The 11,068-nt window shown below is 45.3% G+C and overlaps 1 protein-coding gene across 1 annotated transcript; it reads left to right on the top strand.

Annotated features, from left to right (window-relative positions):
• The first annotated feature begins 685 nt into the window (after positions 1–685).
• LOC129713094 (uncharacterized) lies at positions 686–7,230 on the top strand. The gene is made up of 2 exons (XM_055661962.1): positions 686–3,483; positions 3,661–7,230. Exon 2 carries the CDS (start codon positions 4,498–4,500, stop codon positions 5,707–5,709), a length of 1,212 nt encoding a protein of 403 aa, XP_055517937.1. The 5' UTR covers positions 686–3,483; positions 3,661–4,497; the 3' UTR covers positions 5,710–7,230.
• The last annotated feature ends 3,838 nt before the right edge of the window (positions 7,231–11,068 follow it).

Raw genomic sequence — 11,068 nt, 5'->3', positions numbered from 1 at the left:
TGCATCTCTGGTCGCTCAGCAGCCTACCATTGATGGAGCTGGAGGCCTGCTCTGACTGACTGAGTCCCCACCGCGGGGCGTGGACTTAACATCGGAGCTGATCCGTTGCCTGGGATCACTCCAACTGTGGCCTGCGGACTTACCATCAACAGCTCGCAGTCTCGGGAGAGGCCAAGTCAGGAAGCTCCAACGACGCAGAGGCTCGACCAGCCCCAACGTGGGGTTCGATCGTCCGGTGTGGAGGAGCTGACATCCCCTCGATGAAGGAGCTGATCGCCCCAACACGGAGGGCCTGACAATCGGCTATGGGAGTCAAGATCGTCACGTCAACGGAGGGCCCGAAGCCCCCGACCGTGGGAGAGCATAGAAGCGAAGAGATTTGAACTATTTGTCATCTTCCTCCACAGTGAGGAATTTGGAAGAGCCACAGTGGTGAATTTTTATGTTAAAATGTATTTTGTGTGTTCAATTGCTTTTTATTTGTATGATTGACTTGTGAAATGAAATTCCTCGTATGTTGCAAAACATACTTGGCTAATAAAGTATTATTGTGATTGTGATAGAAAACTGAGCACATCAAGACAACGTTCTCTGTGGAAAAACATTGGAGCAGCTTGACTCCATTAGTAAAAGAGAAGATGGTTTCATTGTTCTATTTTCTGAGCGTTGTATCTGCTTTGTACATGGCCACTGCACCATGGATATATACTCAAGTGGAGTATAAATGCTGGTTGGGCCAGTTAATGTATTTTCCTAAACCATAAAATGTAGGTAATAATAAACACATGATGCAGTTGAGGAACTCTGAAAGCTTTGACAAACACATCCATTCCCTTGTCCAGTGCCAGTAACAGCATCAAACCTATCAACATGTCCAAGCTGCCCTGAGAGTAACACATCTCTCAGGCTTGGATTATCTTGTCATGTCTTCATTATCCCTACATCAATATTTTGAATTCCCCTCCCATCATGCATGCCACCAGAGCTGCAGTGATTCATGGAGAAAGACCAGCACTGTCTTCTCAGCATGACCAGGGAGGAGTGAGAATTGAGAACATGACAGTTTTGACCGCATCAATCAATTAAAAAAATTGGCTTTATTTTAATTTTGATGAGACTAAACCTTATTCAATGTGTTGTGGTATTTTGTCCGTGTGGTGTAACTAGTTTGCGGTGTTTGTTCTCCGTTATTTTAAAATCCAATATCAATTTTGCTCAGTCTAAAAACCTATCTGAGAGATTCTTATAATTAATCTTTGTTCCGTAGATTCAAATGTTTCCTGGCAGTAATGGGCCTGATAAACCATTCTGGACAGCTACCAAATGCCCTGTAACTGATTGAATGTATAACCTCTTAATAGCCTTCAATAAAATTGTTTCAACAGAGACTATATAAATTATTCATGACATTAAATTTTAGTCATGATATTTGTGGGTGAAATTACCTTTTGTACATTGTAAATGTTTTCATCTCTAAGTATTTGACTGTCTTTGCTTATTGCAATGGGTTTTGAATTTTAATGGTCCATGTTAAAAAAAAAGACCTGCACTGAATATTTGTTTTTAGGAGAGGCTGTAAAGTGCTACAGAATATTACAGAGCATAAATGCAGTGTGTTAATCCAACTGTTGATAATGTGTCTACGGACCAAATGTTAACATGTAGTCAAAATATTATCCTTTTGGGTCACGTTGATGGCAATTAGTAACTCAATAAGACAGCTGATATCTGTCTTAATTCTCAAACCACAGCACAACACGAGTTCAGTGCATGAAACGTGACCTCAGCTCTGCCTCTGGAAGAAAATATGACACATGAAACTGCAGGACGGAGGTAAATCTATAACTTGTTATTCAAATCCAGCTGGTGGAAATTTTACATCTGTGAAATGTTAATGGGTTGGATTTCCTTCTTAGCAGTATTACATCCCAGGGAGACTGCCACAGTCTGATTGTTTTATTTTTAACTTAATACCACAGTTTACAGCTGACTATAAAAGAGACTATTATATGTTTTAAAATATCCTTTATTTCCTTTCCTGTTCAGAACAGATACACATTTGAACTTGTGTATTAGAGTCTTAAATTGTGAAGAATGGATTGATAGGTTTGCAGCATTATCCATGGGTGTAAAAATCACGGCAAGTTTAGGTTGCAGTTATATTCTACAAGGTGGGATCATGGAATATGAAGGGAATTGAAATTTAAGTCCCACTCACAGCTGATTTTCTGCCTAGGTACTTATAATACTCATTATCACTGCCATTCAAAAATACATCAGCAGCTGTGAAGTCAAAATAAGCAATGATAGTCCTGACCTGCTCAAATTTATACTTTATTAATAGGTTAGATTCTGGGTTGGTTGGCTGCTGATCTGCATGGAATTCATAAGTTCTTTCACAATGCAGCTATAAAGTTATATTAAGACATCAATTTAAGACCGAGGTGAGGACTTGTTTTCTCTCAGAAATGGTGGAAGGCTCTACCTCGGGACCTGTGCAGTTCTTGAATTACAAAGTATATGTAAGTCTGAGATAGATAGACTTTTGGACTATTGGGTGGCCAAGGGCTACGGGGGACTATGGGGAGTAGACAAGAAAGCAGAGATGAGGCCACAATCCTGTTGAATAGCTGAGCAGGCTTGAGAGGAAACATGACCGACAGTGCCTTCATATTTCTTAAGTTCTTAAATTTTACATCACAGCTGAGTCTTGGGACCTAATAGAAATACGGAGAGGGGTTTCAAGCAGGATGGGGCAATTGGATACACAAGGATCAGCAGATGCTGAATCTTGCACAGAACACAAAGTGGGAGATAACACAATGGGTAAGGCAGCATCTCTGGAGCAAATAAATAGGTGATGTTTTGAGTTGGGACCCTTCTCCAGCCAATTGGATATGTGATTCCACACAGGAGCTCATGGATAACTTCATCGCACAAAGGCCACATGAAGGAACAATGTAGAGGCAGATCTATGGGATCGGGTAATGTCTAATAAGGAAATGTAGCAAGCTGTTAAGTTTCTCTCCATTGTGCATATGGGTGGGTTTTGGCATCAAGTATGAACTAGCTTGGCATCTCAGTGACTCTCCCTGTAGAATAAATGAGCACGCCGTGACTCCCCAGCTCATTCTAATGAGATTTCAGCACATGCCAGATCAACACATGCACGCCAATTCTAGATACTATATGTATTGTTGGGGATCACTTTGCTCCAGCCTTAAAAATAATTGGTCAGTGCCCTATAGAGAGACTATCAGATCCTCCTGTAGCCCCTTAGATCCAAACTAAAGTGTCAGACATTCAAATATAAGAGCTATTTTCACCCAGACTATGCAATTATCTAGAAGTTATGGGAAACTTAGTCTCTGAATGTACTCAATAAAAGAGTGACACATTCTCCAATGGAAATCAATGGAAGAAAATGTGGGGCGATTGGCTGAAATATTTGTATCATTGATAGCCACAAGCATGATCTGGAAGGTACACAAAAAAGCTGGAGAAACTCAGCGGGTGCAGCAGCATCTATGGAGCGAAGGAAAAAGGCCTATTTCCTTCGCTCCATAGATGCTGCTGCACCCGCTGAGTTTCTCCAGCTTTTTTGTGTACCTTCGATTCTCCAGCATCTGCAGTTCCTTCTTAAACAGCATGATCTGGAAGTTTGGAGAGTAGTCAACACCATTTTTTTAAGAAAGACTATGAAGAAACCCAGGAAGAGAGGTAGATAGTTTCACTGGGCATTCAGAGGGTGAAGCATCTGAAATGCTTGCCTTCATCAGTATATTTAGATAAGGCAATTTAGTGTTGAATGCCACGGGCCCATCAAAGGTATACAAGCTGCTGAGCGTCTACAACATCTGGACAGTTTTGATGGCTCTCGTGAGGAAACTGATAGACTCTTAACCAAAGACAGCAGAACTTATTTTGATGAGAATGACTTGGGGATCTAGGATCCAATTAATGCATACACAACGTATTATTGGAAACTTGACTGAAGAGAAAATTTGAAAAAAATGACTTTACAACTTGAAGACCAAGGTTGAATGGAAAAGCTGTAAATTAAAGAGCCGATATTATGTGGAAAGATCACATATGTGGCAATACCACATTGCCAACCATGACGTGCATGGATTCTTCGGCGCTTTCAAGCCCAGTAGGCTCAAACACCCAAGAATCTCACCCATTGCTCGCTTGTCCCTGGAGAGGGAGCACGAGGTGTCCACGGGGACTCTGGATGCCTTCCGTGAACACTGTTCGCTGTGGGACGCTTGAGTGTATTGTATATGAGGTTGACAACATTGTAATGTGATAACTGTTTGATTTTACTTCGGAGTCACGTGAGTGACTACGTGAAGAACCCACCCAGCGCGCAGGTGCGGCATTACGTCAGCAGTGCAACAGCGGCAGCAGCTGGAGCCAGGCTCTCCAGCTGCAGCATAAAGACAAGACCTCAGGTAAGTGCCTTTTTTGTATTACAGAGTCGCTCCAGGGAGAATTATGGCCTCTCGAAAGCGACCAGCCAGGAGGACTGCCTGCCCAACTCCACCCGAGGACGGGTCCATAGCTGGGCGGCAGCCTCTCGCAGCGGAGGAGCCTTTTCAACGCTCCCGCTCACCCGACACCGAGCCGCCCCCAGTGCTGCAGATTTCAACGCCCCGCACAGGGAGGAAGGCGACTCATAAGACCGACCGGCCGGTGTCCTCCGATGAATCGGAGGAACGGGAACACTCTCCCCCACCGAAAAGGGGAGACGCTCGGATCAGCTGCATGAGGCAGCTCCTAGAGCGAATGATTAACGAGGAGATGCGGCATCTCCCAGGAGGACGGGCTTTGGCCTCCTCCTCTCCATACCCTTCTGTACCCTCTATGTTCGAGGGCAGTAAGGGAGGCCAGGACTGGGCTGGCCTATCCCAAGGGCAGGCGGAGGATACCGTCAGCATGCCGGGCGTGCCAGAAGAAGAGCTACTGGGTGTAGTGGGCCGATACGCAGCGCCCCCAACGACTGGGATGGTATTACCACCCAGAATGGCGGCCAGCATAAACAGGCTGTCCAACAACCCGCTGCAGGACAAGGCCGTCCAGCAGGCCCTTGACAATTACACAGCGCCAGAGAATTGCGAGGCGCTGAGGGTCAAGACGGTCAATGGGCAGATCTGGAACCAGCTGGGGCAGCAAATCAGGGCTCAGGAAGTCAAGATGCAGCGAGTCCTGAAGCTCCACTCAGCAGCCGTCACCGCCTTTGCTCGGTCCGTTGGGAATGAAGACCTGACCATACCCCGGCAGGATGCCCTCGCACTGATGTGCAGCACCACCTATGAGCTAAATAGCCTACGGCGGGACAACATCAGGCCTGCCCTCAACCCAACATATGCCGGCCTCTGCAAAGCTCCAGCGCCCGAACGAGAGGCGCTGCTATTTGGTGCAGATCTGGCCAAAAGGCTGAAGGAGTTGGAAGAGGCGGCCAAACCAGTAGGCCTCATGAGGGCAGGGCCAGGACCGAGCAGGGTGAAGACACCCAGTTGGCCGCACGCCTCGGCAGCCACCAGCAGGTACCGAGCTGGTGAAAGCCTGGTGACCGCCTCCCACTACCCCCAGAGCTCTTTTTTAGAGCGGGGCCCAGGGCGGAGCCGTGGGAAGATGCGCCGCCCCACCGCAGCACCAACACGGACAACCTTGGGCCAGACCCACCGAAAACGACCCCACAAGTAAACATGGAGGTAGGTGGGTCTGGTTCCTGTCAACATACACAGACAAAGGGTGTAGTATTAACAGGAGGACGTTTGAGGTTCTTCAAGCATGTTTGGTGCTCCCTTACTAACAATAAGTTTATACTCAACAGTATTAGTGGATACAAAATTGAGTTCAAACCAGGCGTAGAACCGCCAGTTCAGCACATGCCCCAAAGGGTGTTCCTTCCCTCAGCAGTTGAGAAGGTAGAAGGACAAGCTGAACTTGATCGGCTCGTGGCTAAAGGCATCATAGAAATGACCACACACGAGCCGCAAGAATTTGTATCAAATATTTTTCTCAAAACCAAAAAAGATGGTGGACGTCGCATTATTATTGATCTGACGTCACTTAATCAGTCTGTTGAGTATCAACATTTCAAAATGGAGACATTTGTCACTGCCAGACAACTGATCTCCAAGGGATACTACATGGCAAGCATAGATATCAAAGATGCTTACTATTTGGTACCCATTCATAAAGATTATTATAAATATCTGAAATTTATCTGGATGGGCCAGCTATGGCAGTACCGAGCCTTGCCCAATGGGTTAACGACAGCTCCCAGACTATTTACGAAAATTCTTAAAGTGGCCATGAAGAAATTGAGAGAACTAAAACATTTAGTCGTGGCCTATCTGGACGATGTTCTCATATTAGGAAGAACACGGGAACAAGCTGTCGCAGGAGTGTTAGCCACTAAACAACTCCTTGAAACTTTGGGATTCATCCTTCACCCAGATAAATCAATATTGGAGCCTACTACTAACATGGATTACCTAGGCTTCACTATTGACACTATTCACATGACTGTCACTCTGCCCAGAGACAAAAAAGTTTCACTCATCGAAGCTTGTAACCATTTAATTGCTACACCGCAACCTAGGATACGGCATGTAGCCAGAGTTATTGGCTCTATAGTAGCAGCATTCCCGGCTGCCCAACATGGGCCCTTGCATTATCAAAATCTACAAAGAGCAAGGACTCATGCATTACGCCTTAATAGGGGGCATTATGATCGCAAAATGGAATTACCCGCTGAAGCCAAATCAGAACTTCAGTGGTGGGTTGATAATATTTGGCACAGTCACAGTCCTATCGCCGTAACCAATCCTAACATAACCATTGCAACGGATGCCAGTGCTTTAGGCTGGGGAGCTACTAACTCCATAGACAGCACAGGTGGCAGATGGACTAACTCAGAGGCATCGCTACTACAATCACTGGGCATTAACTTCTTGGAAATGCTCGCCGCCTTTTATGGGCTAAAAGCATATGCATCTGATATGCGGCACGTGCATGTTAGGATTATGATCGACAACACTACGGCGGTATCTTATATCCAGCACATGGGTGGCATAAAATCAGTATCATGCGACAAATTAACTGCTATAATCTGGCAATGGTGTGTCGAGAGACATATTTGGCTATCAGCTGCCTATTTACCAGGCAAGCTAAATTTAGTGGCGGACACCAGGTCACGAAAATTCAACGACAACATCGAATGGATGTTGGACCCAAAATTATTTGCTAAAATTGTCAAGCAATATGGTACGCCAGATATAGATTTGTTTGCGTCTAGGTTAAATCACCAACTACCCATGTATGTGGCTTGGGAACCAGACCCAGAGGCAGCAGCAGTAGATGCCTTCACGCTGGATTGGGGAAATTTCTTTTTCTATGCTTTCCCTCCCTTCTGCCTCATCAGTCGGGTACTCCAGAAAATTCAGGCAGACTCAGCCTCTGGCATTCTGGTCGTGCCCGACTGGCCTACCCAACCATGGTTCCCAATGTTCCACGACATGGTGGTAGAGACACCTATGGTCCTTCATAACCACCCCCAATTATTGACTCACCCGGTAACTGGCATTAGCCATCCATGCCACCAAAAATTGAACCTCCTGGTTTCCAGATTTTGAACAGACCTTACCGGGGATTGGGGTTATCAGAGAGAACAATCACCACTATGTCAGCATCCCTGCGAGTTTCCACCAAAAAACAGTACCTGACCTACATCAGGAAATGGGAACAGTACTGTCTGGAAGCAGGGACATCCTACAAGACGGCTTCGATCTCGGATGTGCTGGAGTTCCTGGCCCACCTGCACCATGACCTCAAGATGAGCTACAGTGCCATCAATACAGCTCGGAGCGCACTGTCCGCATACCTCATGCCGATAGGACAGCATAGTGTGGGATCCCACCCTCTGGTCATCAAACTCCTTAAGGGGATCTTTAACACCAAACCCCCTACACCTAGATACACCCACATGTGGGATGTGAGTGTAGTTCTGACACACCTTCGAGGTTGGCCTCCGGTGGGATCCCTGAGCCTGGAACAGTCCACTTATAAGACCCTCATGCTCATGGTGCTTGTCTCAGCTCAAAGGGTTCAGTCGCTCCATCAGCTAAATCTGAACTACATGGTGACCACCCCAGATACCATTACTTTCACCATGCCGGGGTTGGTAAAACAAAGTAGACCAGGTACATCCATCTCCCCGTTGATCTTCCGGGCATACCCTCCAGAACCTAGGCTGTGTGTGGTGACCCACCTTCATCATTATTTAGACACTACCCAAACGCTTAGAGGGAGAGAGAAAGCCTTATGGGTTAGCCACAGAAAGCCTTTTGGACGGGTTACCAGCCAGACATTATCCAGATGGTTGAAACAGGTCCTCAACATGGCAGGGATTAACACAGATGTTTTTAAATCCCATTCAACCAGGGCAGCGTCCACCTCAGCGGCGGATAGGATGCAGGTTCCCCTAGACCACATCCTCAGAGCAGCGGGATGGTCAAGGGAATCGACATTCCAAAGATTCTACAGAAAACCGCTGATGGAACAGGACGTCTTTGCGGAAAGCATTTTAGAAACCGCAAAGTTATGATTTAAAGCCCAGGGGAGCTATTTTTTGTTATAGTTAATAAACATTTCTTTTATAACTAAACAAACTTGTTGGTCTTTAGATACTACTTCCTCCCTCGATGATCTTTCGGCAGTGAGTGATATAGCTGTTACACGGTTTGAAATCACAGACCTTTGAAGTCTTCACGTAGTCACTCACGTGACTCCGAAGTAAAATAGTAAGATTAAACGAGTACTTACCAGTACAAAGTTTGATCTGTATTTTATGAGGAGTTACGATGAGGGATTACGTGCCCTCCGCTCCCACCCTCATTATATAGATCAAATTCGGACTAATGTCTCGTTGGTCTTTACTATCTTTACTTCAACTAGTGTCTATCTGTGATTCCACACCGCTGCTTGGAAGTATGCCACGCCTGCGCGCTGGGTGGGTTCTTCACGTAATCCCTCATCGTAACTCCTCATAAAATACAGATCAAACTTCGTACTGGTAAGTACTCGTTTAATCTTACTATTATTGCTTGCAAACTGCCAATGGAAGTGTTGGTCTTTTCAGTACTCTGCATCTGTTATTAATTGAATAAAAGCTTCTTGTTAAGGAAATAAAAATAATCCCTCCCATCAAGCGACAAGAATGGAGGAAAGTCCATGAAGTACAGAGATGCTACATTGCTCATAGAAAGAATTTCTTGGAAGAATTATCATAGGTAACCACACTGCATAGAAACATACCCTTCAGCCCACTGAATCAATACTGACCAACAAGCACCTAATTACACCAATCCCATAGTAAGCCCATTTTATTTTCTACATATTCACATGAGCTCCACCCAAAATTCTATCACTCACTCACAATCTCACAATTTTAGAATTTTAAACTACCAACCAGCAGGTCTTTGGAATGAGGGAAGAGACCAGAGTTCCTGGAGTAAAACTACTTGCTCACACCGAGAATGTATGCTACATGCTCGCACCATTCGGCCCATCAAGTCTACTGCCATTCAATCTTTGCTGACCCACCTTTAACTCTCAACCACATTCTTCTGCCTTCTCCCCATAACTCCTGTCACCCATACTAATCACGAACCTGTCAATCTCTGTCAAAATATATATGAACTGGGCCTCCACTAGCCCTCTGTGGCAATGAATTTCACAGATTCACCACCCTCTGACTAACAAAATTCCTCCTCATCTTCTTCCGAAAGGTACATCCTTTTATTCTGATGGTATGGCCTCTAGTCCTAGACTCTCCCATTAGTGGAAACATCCTCTCCACAGCCACTCTATCCAGGCCTTTCACTATTCAATAAGTTTCAATGAGGTCTCCCCTCATCTGTCTAAACTCCAGCCTACAGGCCCTGTGCCGTCAAACGCTCATCATAGCGTACAGTTTTGGTCTCCTAATCTGAGGAAGGACATTCTTGCCATAGAGGGAGTACAGAGAAGGTTCACCAGACTGATTCCTGGATGTCAGGACTTTCATATGAAGAAAGACTGGATAGACTCGGTTTGTACTCGCTAGAATTTAGAAGATTGAGGGGGGGTCTTATAGAAACTTACAAGATTCTTAAGGGGTTGGACAGGCTAGATGCAGGAAGATTGTTCCCGATGTTGGGGAAGTCCAGAACAAGGGGTCAGAGTTTAAGGATAAGAGGGAAATCTTTTAGGACCGAGATGAGGAAAACATTTTTCACACAGAGAGTGGTGAATCTCTGGAATTCTCTGCCACAGAAGGTAGTTGAGGCCAGTTCATTGGCTATATTTAAGAGGGAGTTAGATGTGGCCCTTGTGGCTAAAAGGATCAGAGGGTATGGAGAGAAGGCAGGTACAGGATACTGAGTTGGATGATCAGCCATGATCATATTGAATGGCAGTGCATGCTCGAAGGGCTGAATGGCCTACTCCTGCACCTATTTTCTATGTTTCTATGTTTCTATGATATGACATCTCAGATATGTCATGACTGTGTTCAAGTGGGAGGCAAAATTAAATGACTATGGTGAGGGGTTCCTTGTTATTTTCTACAGGAAAGTTCATTGCCTGAGTCTTCCTCCCATGCCAGGCAACTGATGTACATCTGAACATGATGAACTCTCCCTCAATGACATACTTGGTGATCACATGGTCCTTCTTTGTGCCTAAGTGATGGTGTTTTCTCAAAAGAGCATCGACCAGTTTTGAAGTGTATGTCCCTTGTCTCCTAAACGCCAACCCTATGTCTGACTGCTTTAATTAAGTCAACGGGTCCCAGGCTCTATATCTGAGTCCTTCTTCAGAAGTGGTGCCTGATACGACCTCAGCCTCTCAATTGTTCTCTACCTGGTTTCCTTCAAATCTTATCCAGCGGAAGTCTCTTTGCAAACTTCCTCCAATGGTTCCCAGTCTCCTGTGACATTCACTTTGGTCTTGTGGACATTATACTCATGCACCTCTCTTCTGTAAGTCTTTGGCAGTTTACCAACCCTTTTTGGAG

Source organism: Leucoraja erinacea, chromosome 2 (genome assembly GCF_028641065.1).
Source record: "Leucoraja erinacea ecotype New England chromosome 2, Leri_hhj_1, whole genome shotgun sequence".
Classification (NCBI taxonomy): domain Eukaryota; kingdom Metazoa; phylum Chordata; class Chondrichthyes; order Rajiformes; family Rajidae; genus Leucoraja; species Leucoraja erinaceus.
This window is presented reverse-complemented; position numbering and strand designations above follow the sequence as displayed.

Excerpts from the sequence above, each read along its gene's own strand:
- LOC129713094 (XM_055661962.1), top strand. The coding sequence starts at position 4,498 with ATGGCCTCTCGAAAGCGACCAGCCAGGAGGACTGCCTGCCCAACTCCA.